The following is a 19706-nucleotide window of genomic DNA, read 5'->3' on the forward strand; positions in this document are numbered from 1 at the left end:
CTTATTTAAAAACAAGACAAAGGGAATTTCTCTCTCCTTCCAACAACACATTCTGCCTTAGGGCATTAAGAAAAGCTGGTCCCAGGTCACAGTCTTTTGTGACAAAAGCATCTACGTGCCATTCTAAAACTAAACTTCTCTGTGCCCGGAAGTGAGAGCAGGTATTGTTAGGCCAGTAGAGAAATGAGAATTTTTCTTTGTTTTCAGAGGCTGTGCCAGAGATGGAGACTTGGGTGTGTGCGAGAGGAATCTCCTGTCATTCCTCTGTCTTGTGCCCTCTGGGAGTAGCCATGAGCATGTGGCTGGCTCACCATGCAGTCTGGCTTTTGCACATTTGGTGCTCTTTTTTTTTTTTTTTTTTTTGAAACTGTTCCTGGTTCTTCTTTAAGGGCTTAACGTTGAAATCTTCTCAGTCTGGTAAAGTAGGAATTTAGGGTGTGTTGAATGGGATCCAAGCTAAAAAAAAAAAAAAAAAAAAAGTTGGCATAAAGTGGATGTTAATCCCAGAAAATGATGGCACGTCTCTTCTTGAGGGCCCACTTTTTCTAAGCATCAGGATTAAAATTTAGTCAAGTGTGATAAGAATCCTCTCCCAGAGCCTGCTGGGAAAGTGTCCAACCCATCAGACAATTGTACAGTTTCTGGGGACTCTTATCAATGATCTTTCCTTCCTTTTGGAAAGGGTGCAAAATCCAGAGTTGGGTCTTCTGTGATGTTATTCCCAGAGGGCCCATCCCATGGAGTCCTTGTTCCTCAGGACACATGCCTTGTCCTTGGGCATCCATAGCAGGTTTTGGCAACAGGAGGAAAGGTGAGATAATCTTTCCCAGAGATTATCCCTTTACAAGTAAGGGTGACTGACAGGATCTGAACTAAACATTTGTTTTTTGATTTATTTATTTTAAAGAGGGAGCACACACAAGCTCAGTACTGGCTGCCTCTTGCCCTCCTGCTTACCTCCACAGAGAGGGGCAGAGCACTCGGAACACGGGTGAAGAGGCACTGGGCCTCCTGTTGACTTACTTCCACAACCTGCTCATCCTTTTGCTTCTTTCTCAGACTGCCACCCAAACTCTTATTTTCTCAGTGCATCTGCCTTAGATGAGGTATTGATTAAATGTATTTAAAATGTCAGTGATAAATTTGAAATCCTTCCAAAAATACTTGCCCAGAAATCTCAGGTTGGAGGGATATTGACTAGTAATTGCTTGGCTTGCACAGGTATGGGGTCAGAGTGAGAAGGGTCCCTTTATTGCTTTTGGAAATGAAGGGGTGGGTATAGGACTTCTCTCATGAACCTCTGGGGACCTCTGAACCCAGGACCACCCTGAGGAGACCGGCACAAGAAAATTCTCTACAACATGGAGAAATGACTTGCTTGGAATTCAGGGAGACAGGGACCATGTTTTCCCTTTTCCTAACTTTTCTGGCTCTTGTGCTAATCACCAAACATAAGAACATCGACAGCATTGCTTTACAGTTTCTCCAATTCTCTCTTTGATGTTGGTCTTACTCCATAAACCTCTTAGAGTCTCCTTAAAAGTGGGATAAAATGTTGTAAGTTCTGTATCTCTGACAACTTCTGGAATTGAATTAGGTTTATAGCAATGCTTGATAGTCACATGTGGAATTAATTATTCTCAAAGAGAGTCTGTGGAGCCCACTTTCACATCTTGTTCCCAATATTACTGTGGTTTATTTGTATTAATTTATCATTTTTTCATAGAGGTTTGTGGGTTTTTTTTTTTGTTTGTTTTTTACTATTTTGGGTTGTTGGTAATATATTACGTAGAAACTGTCCTGTCCTTGGACACAGAAGTGTGGGGAGGAGATACTTTTCATATTCTGTTTCCCATGCCAGTGTCTTGAACATGAATTCCCTCTTCAGAGAAGTGGGTAAGGTGGGAGATGTTAATAGAAAAACTTCTGGAATATATCACAGTTATTTTCAGGAAAAGTGCCAAAGCAGCTTCCAACTCCACTTCTGTCTTTTCTTCCATTTTCTAAAGCTGGATTCAGAAGGTCTTATTTAATGAAAATAAAATTAGTTGTGAGTAAGTCTTTGCTCAATTACGTTGGCCCCACAAGGTAGATACTGCTTATCCTGAATATTGTGATATGTGAGAAGTTTCTTCTGTTAACAGTATAACGTGACACTCACACGATTTGCCTTCAGTGCCCAGAGCTTTGTTTCAAATTACACTTAAAAAAAAAAAAAGTCCATATTCACAAAACTCCAGATCTATTGTGCCTCAACAGGAGCTATTGGCCAGCATTCACCGAGTGACTAAGTTAGAGCCAGTGGCTCTTGGTATCAGGTCCTCCTTACTCATACTGCCTATTGGCTCTCTGCAGATATATCTCCCTTGGTTCAATTTCAGAAAAAAAATGCTTGTCTTATTCTTTTACTACCCCCCCCCTTTTTTTAAAGAAATTAAGCAGGCAACTATATTGCAAAAACTGATTTCTAATGTGAAGTATCCCATCTTTTGTGCCTACATGGCTGTCCTAAGTCTCGTATGCAATTATTTTCATGTCTCCAAAATGCTAAAATGTTTCCCAGGAATGTTCATATTTTAGGCAATCAAAAGTGTGATGGACAAGTTTTCATGTTGAATGAACTTGGTTGATACTGGTTTCTTCAGCACCATCTCTTCATCTGTTTCTTCCCCTGTGTCTACTGCCCACTTTTGCCCACTTGTCCTGATCTTTACCAGTAGATTTCAGAGATGCCTTTCCCTTCATTTTGTTGCAGTTCTTAGGCATGAACATTAGGTGGCAGTACAATTTCAAGCTCAAAGGGCCCTCAGGGGCTTCCTTCTCAGCAAACAAATTGCAGAGGATGGATAGGAGAAATCCAGTTGTTACAAGCTAGTGTAACAACTAAAATACAGTGGTATTTTTTAGATACCAATGAAATACAGGTGCTTATATAAAAAAAAACCCGGAAGATATTTCAAGTACAGTTCATGTGGGGATCATCAGGTATATATTTGGGTAGAAGACTCTCAAGGAATAGGAAATTAGGACCCTGAAAGGAATTAGAGGATATTTACATCAAATGGAGAAATGACCGAGCAGCCTTTATCATTTAGGTTCTGTGTCTTATTTCCTTACTTTCACATAGATACCTATCTCTCTCTCCTTCCTTCAATTTTGCTCTTTCCTCAGCACACTCCCCTCCCTGCCCCCACCTCATTTGTGGTGAATATTACCTTTGAGGCTATTTGGCATTCCCTGAATGGGTTTGTGACCACTTGAATAGAGAATGTGTTTGTCTCTCTCATCTCAATGCCACTTTGTATGGTCGCTGTAACTTTCATCTTTCTGGCTCCCATTCTCTGTAGCTCTTTTACTGTCGGTGCTTTGTTCATTGTCTTAATAGCAATATTCATAATTAGAGGGAAGAAAAGCAAACAAAGAGAGAATTGTTTGGTTGATGGAGATTCTCAGTGCTAAGGGACTTCTGGTTCTGTTTTATCTAGTTAGGGATGCTTTGGTGCTAAAGTAATGGTTGTGAAGTTGTCACCTGGATCTGTGATCTTACTCTTTCTCCCTCAAGCTCTTAAAATGATGTCATAGGCTAGACATGACAGTCCTGTAGGCAGTGCACGTCCTTGAGAGAATCTTAAGGGGGAAACGCATTGCCAGAGATGATAATCTACAGCCATGTTTTCAAATCACATTAAATCATCCTTTGGCTTACTTAAATGAAAATTCTTTGTCTATCAACAGTTTCAGGAAATAAATTGAATTTGTGTAACACCATTACTTGAAGGTAAAACAAAAGAAAAATAAAGCTTGTTTTATTTGTGTTTCTGCAGCAGTGACATGGTCTCTTGAAATGTGCCTAAAAGGGGTGTCCAGCTGGGAAATCAGTTTCCATTTGGGGTACTTCTCAGGAGTTTGTTAACAGACAACTAGCAGTAACAGTTCAGGCAGGAACAGCATCCAACCCAAGGACTTTGCCCACACCTGACTGTCCCTGGTATTCTTCAGTTGGACCAAGTGTATTAATTAGCACATGATGGGAGGAGGCCTATTTCACAGAGAGATTGGATTCTACCAAAGTGTGAGGAAGGTGTATGAGATAAGCCAAGGTACTTCTTAGGCTGTGGTAAGGAGAAGGAAAGAGAAATAAAAGTAGACTGATGAAAGGCATTCAGAATTGATATAAACAGCTAGAAGCCAGAGACTTCAATTTTCTCTTCCTTTCCTGAGTAGGATGGATGGTCACCTTTGCTTATTGAAAGTGGTGTTTTTGCTGGTCCTCATCCCTAAAGCTGGAACATGAAGAGGGAAGGCAGACAGAAAAAGGAACATTGACAAAATATTCATAGCATTGCTTTCAGTGTGGGGGCATGGACTGCCTTACTCATGAGGACTTCACAGTCGAGAAATGTTTTATTTATTCATAGTGTGCTGAGTGGACTGTAGAGGTAGCAGAGCTTCCAGCCCATTCTTGTTTGCTTTCTAACAATTCCATGTTAGTAACTAGGAAATAAAGGGGCCTCAGATTTTCTGGCCAGGCCTATGAGCTGGTATGAATATGTCAGAGCTTCCTTCTCCTGTCCAGTCAGAGAAACTTTCTGTTGCTATTTTCAGAATATGGATCTGGTATTTGGTATTTTCAGAATATGGATCTCTGCCTTTATGCCTATTCAAGCTTGGTTCTTATACTTATTCTATATGTTTATTCCCAGTCCACTTCTATATGGTAACCCCAACCCTTGTCCTACTCAGATGATGGTTTAGAAATGCTAAGTAGAGGGTATATGGGTTGGGGACACTGGGAAGGGAAATTGACATTTATTTGTGAATGAGTCTTTCTAAGAAGTAGATGGGTCCCCAGTATTCATTTGGTCTGTCTTTAAGAAAGACCTTATCTGAACTAGACAGTCTATTGATCTACTACTACCTCCCAGGAAGGAAGGAAATGATACAGACATTCTGAGGAAGGGCCAAGTAGGAAAGCCATGGATGCTATTGGTTTAAACCACAAAATGAAACAAAAAGCAAAATACTGTAAGGAGGCCTAAAAAAAAGAGTCAGGACAGTATTATTAAAAAAAAAAATCTTGTCTTAGGATGCTTATGGGTTTAGAGCATTTCATGGAGGCTGCCAAGAAAATGCATTAATCTAAAATGTATTGCAAAGCATCATACCACGTCCTACAGGCTGAGGTAGTCATGATGCTCATCATCTCAGTTCTAGGTTTATTGATAAAACAACAAGAAATCACAAGAAGCGTAGTACTTCTTAAAGACTTTTGCCTTCATAAATATATCACTCTTAGGCTCTTTAGATCTCAGGTGTTACTTTGCTGATTGAAAACTGAGCATGATTTTCAATGTCTTTAAGCCTTGTAATTGATCTACTTGGAATATTAGAGGCCTTGAAGGGAAACTTGCTGATGGAAAGCAATTTAAATAACTATCTTTGATTTTCTTAGGGATTCCTTGTTTCTTAATGACGGACAACAGGATCATAAGCTGTGCTGTTTACCGTTTAACAGTAGCAGCTAGTTAATAAATGCCTGATGTCTCATTCCTTCAGATTCTTAATCTGATAAAAATGATTTATTCCAAATATTATGGCTGTGTATATTTTCATGTTTGCAGATTTTTCCCTGGAAACACTCCTATTCTAGAGGTGAACAAATCTACCCCATTCAGGCCTTGGGGTTATTGCCTGAGGCTGACTGCCTCAAATACAGACTTTTTTGTTGATGTTGTTAACTTTGTTGTTTTATTTTAAGAAGTCAAGTGACTTTTGCTTTGGGACCCATAATATGTTGGTGCTGATTTCAATAAAAAAATAATATTTTAATTTTTACCTGTTAAATTATGTAATCCCCCATCCAAAACCAGTGTGTTGGTTTTCCTGGGAGCCTCCCCTATTTTCCAAGTTCCTTTTTTTTTCTTAAAGATTTTATTTATTTATTCATGAGAGAGAGAGAGGCAGAGACACAGGCAGAGGGAGAAGCAGGCTCCATGCAGGGAGCCCAACATGGGACTCGATCCCGGGTCTCCAGGGTCACGCCCTGGGCCGAAGGTGATGCTAAACTGCTGAGCCACCCAGGCTGCCCTATTTTCAAATTCCTGTGTAGATACTTGTTTGAGAAGTGTGGCCTTCATGTAAAAGGCGAAAACAGTATGAATATTCTTAGCATAATTAACACTGAGAAGAGGACTTTCACTAGCAAATCTTCAAATAAAAATTTATAGAAAAGTAGATATAATCCTAGGAAGACAGTGGTGGAGAAGAGGACCCTAGATGCACCTCATCCCATGAACACAACTAGATAACAATCAGTCATCCTAAATTTGTCAGAAATACCTGAAGAATGGCAGAACAAACCCCACAATTAAAGGAAGATAAGAGGCCACATTGAAGAAGGTACAATGTGCGGAAACACAGTTTGGGAGAGAAACATGTAGCTCCTACGGAAAGGAGGGAGCCACAGTTGCCAAGAGGGGTGAGAGACAGACTAACAGAGAATGCATGAGGAGAATGAATTCCCATAGCAATTGGCTTGGTAAGTGAGAAGATCCAAATTTCATGAGTTCTTGCAACCAGGGGAGCTTAAAGCCTGAGGTTTTAAAGGTCAGCAGGCTTGGCTGGGCTAAAGCCTGGAGGGCATTGTGCTGCTCCTGGGGAGAAGGCAGAGCAAGCAGCCTGCAGACATACAGCATGACTACAGCAATCTGAAGAGCACCTATGACACACAATGGGGAGGTTATTCACTCATCTTGGAGCATGTCCCAGAGGGTCAGTGTTCACAGAGAGACCCCTCTGGGAACAGAGGAAGTGGCCGGCACCATTTACCTCCCCTACTCCTCAGCATAAGTGCAGGGCCACCCGTGGGAACCAGTTCAGGGCTGACACTACCTAACTTACATCAAGCCCTGCCCCTTGGTGGAACCACTCCTCCCAGTCACACTTATATTGGTCCCAGCAGAGGGGGTGTCCTTGCCCCCAGAAAACCAACCTAAAACACTACTCACACCACATCTCCCAACAGGGTAGTTGTGCAGAGCCTCAGTTCTGGAGACAGGTCTCTTGTGGTGACAGGTCTCATTTCATAGACTAGAGCAAACCTAGTTAAAATATGCCACATTCAGGCTAGGTACCAAGCAATGCTCATAGCAGGCAAAGAGAGCCTCTGTAGGCAACTGGCCTGAAGGATAAAGTGACCAGGACAAAATGATAGAGCACATGCAGCACATATTGGAGGCACTCCTAAAAGTGCCAGGCCCTAGAAAACAGGGGACACTACACCGCAGGACACTACAAGATCTCCTCTTCAAAGGCCATTACCTTCAATAACAGGAGATGTAGGGGTACCTGAGTGGCTCTGTTGTTTAAGCATTTGACTTTTGGTTTTGGCTTAGGTCATGACCTCAAGGTTGTGGGATTGAGCTCTGTGTTGGGCTCAGCATGGAATCTGCTTGAGATTATCCACCCTTCCCCTCCCTCAGCCCTTCCCCCCAAGTGCTCAGTCTCATAAATAAATAAATAAACAAACAAACAAACAAACAAACAAATAAATAAATAAATATTAAAAAAAAAGAATAGGAGATGTAGTTGACTTTCCTAACACAGAGAAATAGGCACAGAGACTCAGACAAAATGAGAAGACAGAGACATTTATCCCCAATTAAAGAACAGGACAAGGGCATGGCCAGATATCTAAGTGAAATAAATATAAGTAACATGCCTAATGGAATATTTTAAGCAATGATCATAATAAGGATACTCACTGGACTTGGGAAAAGAGTAGGAGATATATGAGACCCTTACCTACAGAGATAAGGAATAACAGAGAAAAGGGGCTCAATAAATGAAATGAGGAACACACTTGATTGAATGAACTGCAGGCTGAAGAAGCAGAGGAATGAGTTAATGACCTAGAAGAACAAGTAATGTTAGGTAATCAAGTGAACAAAAGAGAGAATAAAGAATTATGCAAAATGAGAATAGTTTTAGGGAACTCAGTGTCTCCCAACAAATGTAATAACATTCACATTATAGGAGTCCCAGAAGAAGAGAGAGAAAGGGGAAGAAAATATATTCAAAGAAATAATAGCTGAAAACCTCCCTAATATGGGGAAGGAAACAGAGATCCAGATCCAGGAGGCACAGAAGACTTGCATAAAGATCAGCAAAAGCAGATCCATACCAAGACAAGTTGTATGGCAAAATGTAGGGATAAAGAAAAAATTTTAAAAGCAGCAAGACAAAAGAACAGTAACTTACAAAGGAAAACCTATAAGGGCAGTAGGGCATTTTTCAGAAGAAACTTTTCAAACCAGAAGGGAGTGAGTGGCATGATATATTCAAAGCACTAAATGAGAAAAATCTATAGCCAAGAATACTCTACTCAGCAAAAATATTATTCAGGATAGAAGGCAAGATAAAGAGTTTCTCAGATAAACAAAAACTAAAGGAATTCATGACCATTGAAACAACACTGCAAGAAACATTAAAGGAGACTCTTTGAGTGAAAAGGAGAGAACAAAAGTGACAGTATAAAGGTAGGAAACAAAAACAGTAAAAATGAATATTTTTGTAAAAAAAATGATTCAAGGAACTCACAAAATAAAAGGATGTAAAATATACAACAGATACCTAAAACATGAGGACATGAGGAGTAAAGAATGTGTTCAGACTTAAACTACCATCAACGTAATATAGATTGCAATTTGCATAGAAGGTTATATACAAATATAATGGTAACCATATAACAAAAGCTACTAATAAATATGCAAAGAATAAAGACAAATAAATCCAAATATATCACTAAAGAAAATCAGCAAAACATGAAAAAAGACAAGTATCAGAGAAAATCTTCAGAAACAACCACAAAACAAATAATAAAATGACAATATATACATAGCTATCAACAATTACTTTGAATGTAGATGAACTAAATGCTATAATCAAAAGACATGGGGTGACAAATAGGATAAAAAATACCCAACACCCATCTACATGCTTCTTACAAGAGACTCACTTTATTTTTATTTTTATTTTTAAATTTATTTATGATAGTCACAGAGAGAGAGAGAGAGAGAGAGAGAGAGAGGCAGAGACACAGGCAGAGGGAGAAGCAGGCTCCATGCACCGGGAGCCCGAAGTGGGACTCGATCCCGGGTCTCCAGGATCATGCCCTGGGCCAAAGGCAGGCGCCAAACCACTGTGCCACCCAGGAATCCCCAGAGACTCACTTTAAACCTAAAGACACTCAGACTAAAAGTGAGAGGATAGAGAAACATTTATGCAAATGGAGATCAAAAGAAAGCTGGAGTAGCAATACTTATATTGGAAAAAATAGACCTTAAAACAAATACTGTAACAAAAGACAAAGAAGAGTGCTATATCATAATAAAGGGGACAATCCAACAAGGAGATATAAAATTTATGCGCTCAACATAGGAGCACTCAAATACATAAACAGTTATTATGAACACAAAGGACCTAATTGATATAATAAAATAATAGTAAGGGACTTTAACACCCCACTTACATCAATGGAAAGATCATTTAAACAGAAAAAAAACAAGAAGATGGCTTTGAAGGACATACTAGACCAGATACATTTAGCAGATATATTTAGAATATCCCATCCTAAAACAGAATGCACATTCTTTTCAAGTGCACAGGGGTCACTCTTCAGAATAAATCACATATTAGGCCACAAAAAAGTCTCAATAAATTTTAGAAAACTGAACTCATATCATGGATCTTTTTTGACCACAACACTATGAAACTAGAAGTCAACCATAAGAAGAAATCTGGAAAGACCACAAATATATGAAGGTCAAATAGCATACCACTAAACAATGAATGGGTCAACCAGGAAATAAAAGAAATTAACAAGTACATGGAAACACAGGAAAATGAAACCACATGGGTCCAAAACCTTTGGGATATAGCAAAAGCAGTTCTAGGAGGGAAGTTTATAGCAAGAAAAATTTCAAACATCCTAACCTTATACCCAAAGGAGGTAGAAGAAGAACAATAAACAAAGCCTAAAACCAGCAGGAGGAAGTAAATAATAAAGATTAGAGCAGAATTAAATGACATAGAATCTAAAAAAAACAATAATAGTACAGATCAATAAAACCAGGAGCTGGATCTTTGAAAAAGATCAATAAAATGGATAAATGTCTAGCCAGACTTATCAAGGAAAAAAATGCAAAGGACTTAAATAAATAAAATACATATGAGAGAAGAGCCAACACCACAAAAATACTAACAATTATAAAAGAATATTATCAAAAACTATATGCCAATAAATTGGACAACTTAGAAGGAATGGATAAATTCCTAGAAACATATCAAATACCAAAACTGAAACAGTAAGAAATAGAAAATTTGAACAGACCTATAACCAACAAAGAAGTTGAATTAGCAATCAAAAAACTCCCAACAAAAGGCAAAGACCAGATGGCTTCACAGTTGAATTTGATCAAACATTTAAAGAAGAGTTAATACCTATTCTTCTCAAACTGTTCCAAAAAATAGAAGAGGAAGGAAAACTTCCAAATTCATTCTATGAGGCCAGCATTATCCTGATACCAAACCCAAATAAACTAAAAAAGAAAACTACAGGCTGAAACCCCTGATGAACATAGATGCAACACTCCTCAACAAAATACTAGCAAGCCCAGTCCAACAATATATTAAATCATTCACCATGATCAAGTAGGATTTATTTCTTGGTTGCAAGGGTGGTTTAATATTCACAAATCGATCAACAATGTGTGATATATCACATCAATAAGAGAAAGGATAAAAGCCATCTGATCATTTCAATAAATATAGAAAAAGCATTTGACAAAGTACAACATCCATTCATGATAAAAACAAAGTAGGTTTATAGGGAACATACATCAACGTAATAAAGGCCATATATGAAAAACCCACACTAGTATCATCCTTAATAAGGGGAAAATGGAGAGCTTTTCCCCTACAGTCAGGAACAAAACAAATTTGTCTACTCTAACTACTTTTATTCAGTATAGTACTGGAAGTCCTAGCCACTGCAATCAAACAAGAAGACGTAAAAGGCATCCAAATTGGCAAGGAAAAAGTAAAACCTTCACTATTTGCAGATGACATAATACTATAGAGAAAACTTGAAACATTCCACCAAAAAAAAGCCTGCTAGAATTGATAAAGTCACAGGATACAAAATCAATGTATAGAAATCTGTTGTTTTTCTATACACCAATAGTGAAGTGGCAGAAAGAAACTAGGAAAACAATCCCAGTTACAGTTGTACCAAAAATAAGATGCCTAGGAATAAACCTAACCAAAGAGGTGAAAGACCATACTCTAAAAACTATAAAACACCGATGAAAGAAATTGAAATGACACAAAGAAATAGACATTCCATGCTCATGGGCTGGAAGAATAAATATTGTTAAAATATCTATGCTACACAAAGCAATATACAGACTTAATGCAATCCCTATCAAAATACCAACAGCATTTTTCACAGAGCTAGAACAAATAATTCTAATATTTGTTTGGTGCCACAAAAGACCAATAGCCAAAGCAAACTTAACAAAGAAAAACAAGGCTGGAAGCACCACAATTTCATACTTCAAGTTATTTTATAAAGCCGTAGAATTTAAAACAGTATGGTATTGGCACAAACACAAACACATAGATCCATGGAACAGAATAGAAAACCCAGAAATAAACCTACAACTACATGGTCAATTCATCTTCAGAAAAGCAGAAAAGAATATCCAGTGGGAGAAAGACAATCTGTTGGGAGAAACACAATGGTGTTGGGAAAACCGGACCATTTTATTATACTATATACAAAAATCAATTCTAAATGGATTAAAGACCTAAATGTGAGACCTCAAGCCATAAAAATCCTAGAAGAGAACACAGTAGCTTCTCTGACATTTGCTGTGGCAACTTTTTTCTAGATCTGTCTCCACAGGCAAGGGGAACAAAAGCAAAAATAAACTACATCAAAATCAAAAGCTTCTGCCCAGCAAAGGAAACAATCAATGAAACTAAAAGACGACCTATGGAATGGAAGAAGATATTTGCAAATGACATAGCCAATAAAAGTTCAGTATTAAAAATACATAAAGAACATATACAGCTCAACTCCCAAAAAACAAATCTGCTAATTTAGAAATGGACAGAGATAAGAGCAGATATTTCTCCACTAAAGACATCTATATGGCCAACAACAGACACATGAAAAGATGGGCAGCATCACTCACCATCAGGAAATACAAATCAAAACCACAGTGACTGTTGGTAGAAACGCAAACTGGTGCAGCCACTTGGCCAACAGTATGGAGGTTCCTCATAAAGTAAAAAATAGAACTACCATATGATCCAGTAATCGAACTATTGGGTATTTACCCAAAGAATACAAAAATACTAATTTGAAAGGATAAATGCAGCATTATTTACAATAGCCAAACTATGGAAGCAGCCCAAGTGTCTGTTGATAGATGAAGTGAATAAAGGAGTGGTATACACACACACATACACACACAGAGAGAGGAATATTATTCAGTCATAAAAAAGAATGAAATCTTGCTATTTGCAACAACATGGATGGAGCTGAGAGTTTTATGTTAAGTGAAATAAGCCAGTCAGAGAAAGACAAATACCATATAATTTCACTTGCGTGGAATTTAAGAAACGAGGCAAATGAGCAAAGGGAGGATAAAAGGGGGGCGAGAATCAAAAAACAGACATTAACTGCAGAGAACAAACTGATGGATACAGGAGGGGTGGTGAGTGGGTTGATGGGGAAAAGACGTGATGGGGATCAGTGGGTGCACTTGTCATGATAAGCACAGGGTGATATATGGAATTGTTGAGTCACTATATCTGTATACTTGAAATTCACGTGATGCTGTATGTTAACTAACTGGAGTTTTTGAAAAAACTTAAAAAGCAAAAAAAAAAAAATCACAGAAAAGTAAATCAAAGTGGAAAAACAGCAAGACATTTTCCACAAAGCAGTTACTTGAATAGAGGAATAAATGAATGGCTTATATCTTAATATATTTGTAGTTATTATTCATCTCTTACCTTCTCTTAATATCCTTTTCCTAGTGCAGTGGTGACACAGTGGAAAGAGCCCTCAAGCTTTTTCTATAATTTACCTGTTCAAATATTCTGGACCAACTTTTGCTCTTTTCTTCTGCTAGAGTGTTAGGATTATTTCATAATCATTATATTTCTTCCTTATGTTTCTGTTCACAGAGGCTCTATTCCATCCGTTACTCCTTCCTCCTTTCCCTCCTTCCCTTTTTCCATTTTAAAATTTTATGGAGATCTGTTAATAGTTTTACCTACCCCCTGCCATCATCTTTTTAGTGTACTCCCACCTTAAGTTTTGTTTGTCAGCAGATCCTTATCCTGCTTTCTTCTTGGAGTATTTTCGTGTGGATATCATGCTGTCTTTTCTTCATTACTCATATTTGTTTTGGAGGAGTTCTTTTTGGAACTGTTAGTTTGGAACGGATAATTAGGGATAGTGGGTTGGTGTGTTTCTGGAAGCTTGACTTTGGGTCTGTTTTCAATTTCTTTTTAGCAGCGCTATCCTCTGGCATTTGATTCTACTTCTGACTAACAGGACACCTGGCTCAGAGCAGAGGGCTTTCTGCCAGATTTTGTGGTGCACAGTGTAGCTCATATCTTTTGAGTTGACTGAGATCAAAATATGCTCTCCTTGTCTTTCTGAAACGTGGTCGAATTTTCCCCCTACTTGGTAGCTCTTTTTTTAAAGATGATTTTGGTTTATGAGCATCTTCTGGCTTAGTCAAAGACGATGCTTCCTTTTCTGTTTTCTTATTCTCCCTGTTGTCTTAAAAAAAAAAAGATGATTGATTGATTGATTGATTGATTTGAGAGAGAGAGAAAGAGAGAGAGGGAGAGGCAGAGAGAGAGAGAGGCAGGTTCCATGAAGGGAGCCCGATGTAGGACTCAATCCCAGGACCCCAGGATTACACCCTGCACCAAAGATAGACCCTCAACCTCCGAGCCACCAGGCGCCCCCCTCCCTGTTGCTTTTCATGAATTTCAAAGAGAAGAGCAGAAGATTTGCAGTAATAGTTTCTAACTCATCTTCCACCTTTATTCTTGCTTTTTTTTTTTTATTCCACTCTGCACAGCCTGCCTGATGAGAAGCACCAATGAAAATGTATGACCTCGCTGCTTCGGAAACTCACTTCATTTAGCTTAGGAGGTAAATTACCAGTGCTTCGAAATGGCCTGTCAGGCCATATATGAAATGGCTCCTGCCTCTTCTGTCTCCAGGCCTAACTTATTACTCCTTTACATTTTAGCAACACTGAGTTACTCATCTGCTTGATAACGTATTACAAAACTTCCTACCCAGATTCCTTGTCATACGCCTGGTCCTTCTGCCTGAGATTCTTTTCCTTTCTTATTTACCTAACAAGTTTCTGCATTTCCTTCCAAGCCCAGCTCACATGGTTCTTGCTTTCTGAAGTCTTCTTTTGCTCTTCTGGAATAAATGGGTCTCTCTATCTCCTGTTCCCTCTTTACTTCACACATGTTTTGATGATTATACTTTTTTCAGTTTAATCCTTTATTTACCTATTTTTCTCCTTCACTAGACTGAGGTCCTTAAAGTCGGTATCTTGTTCATCTCTGTATCCTCATCACAAGGTGTAGGGCTGGTACCTAATAGGGTCTCAAATAATTATTATGTAGGTTTGAATCAACATAAATAGATTTAAAATAGGAGAGAGGTTTTGAAATCTAAGGACATGAGATTTTGTTTCTGCTTTTTCACTTTGCTGAATTTGAATGAAATGCAAAAAAAAAATGTTTTTAAGAACCACAAAGCAAATGAAACTAAGTAAAATCAAGTATAAATATTCTACAGACTGTCATAAAAGACTAGTACTGAGGAAAGAGGTAAGAACTCTAAATCCTGGAGTTATTTGAATGATAGTCATAGTTTGCACTATGAGAGCGATGCTATCCCCAAGATAAAGTGTACGTGGAGGAGAAATAAACAGTCTGGAACAGAACCACAAGTCTTGCAGGTGCAGTGGGAAGAATAAGAGTGAACTTTCCTGCATTCCTCAGTTGTCAGGTTGAAGAAGATTATCTGTTCCTGGAGTTCAACCACTCTGTTTTAAAAATAACTACTTCTATTGCTGATCGCATGAATTTTCCTCTCTCCTGAGCTAAGTTCTGTAAAACTTTTTATGCCCATTTCCAGCAATAATGGATGATGTGCATGTCTCAGTAGTATAATTTAGTGACTCGTTAGAGTGAAAGGTGAAATACTGAGTGAGGATTGAAATACTCCATATGTCTTAAAATTCCACAAATCCAGGCGTGTGGGAGACATTCAGCACAGAAACTCAACATGACTAATCTTCAGAAAACACTCTGAAATTGATAGTTCTTCCCACTGCCTGGACGATTGCATCCCCTTGGGACTTGAACGAAGCCATCTGGAATTTTTCAGATTTAATATTAGTTCTTTGCTTTCACAGAAAGGCACCAAAAGCCCTGCTTTACAAGCCTTCTACCTGAAACATTTAGCCGTCTGTTGGCATGGATTTTTCTTTGTTCCTGTAGAAGTTAATTGCCAACAGTCCAACAAGTCTTATTGCTTAATTTCCATCAGAATACACGAGGGCTAAAGATGTTACCTTGTTGCTGACTTCTTTTTATGCCCTAAGCATCTTAAGAAATTATCTTATTTTAAATACATATTTCTCATTAGACTCACCTTTCAATCCTATTTACCTCGATTCAGCACTGTCTCCCCCTTTCTTTTTCCTAACCACTAAGGCAGATCGTGGGTCTCTGTTGCTGGGTGTATTGGATGTCTTTTGATTCTGAGAGTGCTCCCATTATCCTTATTCTGGAACTTGTCTCACTCACTAGGCCCTTCCGTCATGGTTGTCCTAGGACCTGGCAAACCTGGTTTGCAGAAAGTTTGAAGGTGACATGATGATTTTTTTGAGGCCCTCCAGAATATGTTTGAGCCTAAGCACCACTGTGGTGGTGCTGACATTAATTAATTCAGTTCAACAAATTTTAATCAGGGGCCCATTCTGTACCATGTAGGAAATAGTCCTAGTTTTCTATTTGTTCACAACCCAGTGGGGAAGACTGGTGTGTGAAGACTGGTGTGTGATAGCATGAAAGAGGGAAATCCCGAGGAGAACACAGATTGGCTTCACCTGGGGAGGCCAAGTGGTATTTCTCAAGCAGTGGACTCTGTGGAGATGACTTAGCTCATGGCAGGTTCCCTCTCGGTGCTCCCTGTGTCCATCACCCTGATGTCAGTTTTCTCGCTACCAAAGCTTGGGACCCTCTGTTGTTTTCACATGCAAAAGTTCACTTGAAGAAACTTGTAAGGTTGAAATGATTTGACACTTTGCCACTATCTTTCCCACCACTACTGCTGTGTCCTTACACCTTACTCATCACTTACATAATGAACAAAAATATTACTGAGCAGTAAATAAAGTAAAGCATTCTCAAGCATCCCAAAGTAGCTAAAATCTTCCTTTAACCACTGTGCCTCCATGGAATCATTCTTGCCCAGGCACGAGTTATGCAAATGGGTGTGTTACTAAACTCTTGCATTTCTCTTTGGTCATCTTCCTGCTGTGGACCTCAGGAGGCTGATCATGTAGAAGAGAGGATGCCTCCTGCCTGGTTTCTTGCCTTTCCCTACAAAATTCTATCACCTGTTAGTACAGAATTATACACCTCCCTTTATCCCAAGGAAAGAATGATATGGTAGAGTCAAGACTGTATCTTTCTTTTTCTTTTTTTTTTTTTTAAGACTGTATCTTTCAAGCTTGAGGGAAATTCATCCTCAAGGATGAATCTGTATTGCTCAGAGTAACTCAATCAGTGGCTAGCTGAGGAAGAAAGAAAGGTTTTTATTGAGAAAGGGTCGATAAGATGCTTCATCAGTGTCTTCCTAACATAATTGGAGCTGCAGAAGTCATCCATATATAAAAGTTCTGTGGGACCCCAATGATCACTCTTTTGCTCATCCTGGTTCTTAAAGGTTTAGAGCTATGAGGTCAGTACAAAGAGGTTCTATGTCATGCTCACGTAAACCTTAAATTCCACGAATAGTGAAAACAAAAAACAATAATGATAAGGGTACGTATCATTTGTTTTACTTCTGCCTCATTTTTTACTGTTCAAGTAGATTTCTTTTTACTTGCACACAGTCTAGTGCTTATTTATATCCCTGGTATTTTCTCTGAAGGCTTGGCCTTTGGTGACATCACAGCATTCCATCCATTATCACATTTCTATGACTTTTCTATTTGTGTGTGATAAATACAGACTTAAGTTCGTTGCAGTCCCATGACACTGTGCAGTAGACTGGAATTTTATTAACCCCAACCAATCAAAGGTAATCTTTGGGAGTGATCAATTAGAAAATACCATGTGACCAACAAATTAATTACACTGTCTACTATATTGACTTTGTATTTAATTAAATTTGGGGGGTAATATTCCTAGGAGATTATTCTTGATCATTATTGCATTTGTAATTATTAGTATTATTTACAAAACATTTATCATGCTTATTATCTCGTTTTAGGTCACCAGTCTCTTCAGAAGATCACGGTAAGAATCTGTCTTACTTATACTAATTCAAGATTAAAAGTTGAGCTCCGTTCCTTACATTTCATTGTCAGAAGAAAGAATTATTTAAGGAAATGTTTCTAAGACATTGGTCTAGTATTTTTTTTTTTCATGTGGAGTGTCATGCACTTTTAAAAATTCAATGCATCCTAGCTAAATGTGATGTCTTGTCTTCCAATCTATTATAACCAATTTGGTTGACAAATATTATGAAGCTTATGTATCTGCCTGATTTATGACTGGATACTTTCTGTGACTTGGGGCTAGCTGTGTAACTTCTCTGGATCACAGATTTTCATCTTTAAAATGAGAGTTTGTAGTAGACATTCCCAAAAGTTTCTTTAAGATTGGATGTTGGAATTTGCTAAAAGTACTAGAGGTCTGAAATGAACCTAATCCACAGAGGTATTAACTGTTACCCAGCTAAGGTGAGTTATTCACATTTCAGACATAGTTATTTTATTAAAAGGATAAAATATATAGTTTTGTCACATCCAACTTTTAGAGTTCATTTATTCAGTCAGTCATTCAAAAAATGTACACTTTAAGTGTCTACAATGGGTCCATTATACTATGTAATCATGTTATACAATATTAGGAACTATGTGCAAACACATGTGGTACGTGACATAATTTTCTCCCTCCAGGAGCTTTATGAGTCTAGTGGTGAAGGAAGTGGTGAGAAGATAGTAGGACTCTGAGTAATACTGGCATTCCTCGTCATGCCATCCCTAATTAGTGAGGGCACTATTTTGCATTCAGCCAGCTAAATACAACACATGAAAGCTGCTATAAGCTTCCCTCTTCATCCCTTTAGTCTATTCGGTCATTAAATTTTATTAACTCTGGTTTTTGTATTTCTTTTATCTCTGTTCTCTTTTCCATCCCCAATGCTGTTGCTTAGGGTTTCTCCATGTCTTATTTGTACTTTTAAAGTTATCTTAAAACTGCTATCCATACCCTAGCTTTCTATCCTCTAGTTCTCTGTATACTTGGATAGCACTACATTGTCTGTTCTGTAGCAAAAATCTGCACCCATTGCCTAAGGGTTGAAATCTTATCAAAAGATCACTCGTTGTATTCAGGTTTCCACTATTGTATTTTAATGTGGAATGGAAATCCTAACTGATGGAATCTTTGTTTATTGCTACTGCTTATTGCTTCTTATGGCATCTTTTCCCCCTTCTGAATGCGCAAGCCATGCAGTATATTGCAACTAATTTCTGAAACTCACCATGTTTCCTGTGTCCTGCTTTTATCCATGCTGTTCTTTGTGACAGAACTACTCCTTTTTGTGATATACATGGTTTACATTTACCATTTGAGACCTTGTTAATCATTTCATCCTCCCTGAGAGCTCTCTGATCCACTTACCATTTGCATGAAAAATTTTTCTTCTAGAATTTAATAGTAAATTTGATGCTTGATTTGCTTGTCTCCCATGCTGGGCTGTGAGTTCTTTGATATAGATCCTAACAAACAGTAAACATTCACCAAATGCTTATTAAGTGAATGAATTAAGGACAAAGAGAGGAAGTTTTTGGATATCGTGCCATATCATAAGATCTCTCGTAATATTGAAATGAAGATGTATCACATCCCTGAGGATCATAGGCAAATCATGTTTAAACTTATTAAGTCAGAATTGGGTAACCAACCACCTAATGATGACCTATTACGGTATGCTATTTCGCTCATCATTGTTGGTCTGACTAGATTTTTTATTGTGTGTTTAGAGATCCTTGGGCTTCTAATTTCCATGGACTCAAAACGTGTTTCGTTTTTATTTCGATCTAGGGTTCTCCTAAATGACTTTTGTTTGCTTTGGCCTTCCAATCTATTAGACTTATCCCCTATTCCTAACAAAGGAGTGTGTAGGGGACTTCTGAATTGTTATTCTGTAGTTCGCTAGGAATTCTTAAGGGGTTATGAGCTATCAGTGAGCAAGTGATGGCATCCTTGGAAATCCTTGAAAAATGACTATCACCAGAAAGACTTGCTCAGTATGAATAGCACTTCAGAATTAATTATTTTAAGAACTAGTA

At 38.2% G+C, this 19706-nt stretch overlaps 1 protein-coding gene across 1 annotated transcript in view; it reads left to right on the plus strand.

Annotated features, from left to right (window-relative positions):
- The window catches only part of DGKI (diacylglycerol kinase iota), a 428692-nt gene that overhangs the window by 353455 nt on the left and 55531 nt on the right, over positions 1-19706 (plus strand). Inside the window, 1 exon segment of the mRNA XM_038559441.1 lies at positions 17618-17643. Coding sequence (XP_038415369.1) covers positions 17618-17643 — 26 coding nt within the window.

Source organism: Canis lupus, chromosome 16, assembly GCF_011100685.1.
Source record: "Canis lupus familiaris isolate Mischka breed German Shepherd chromosome 16, alternate assembly UU_Cfam_GSD_1.0, whole genome shotgun sequence".
NCBI lineage: Eukaryota > Metazoa > Chordata > Mammalia > Carnivora > Canidae > Canis > Canis lupus.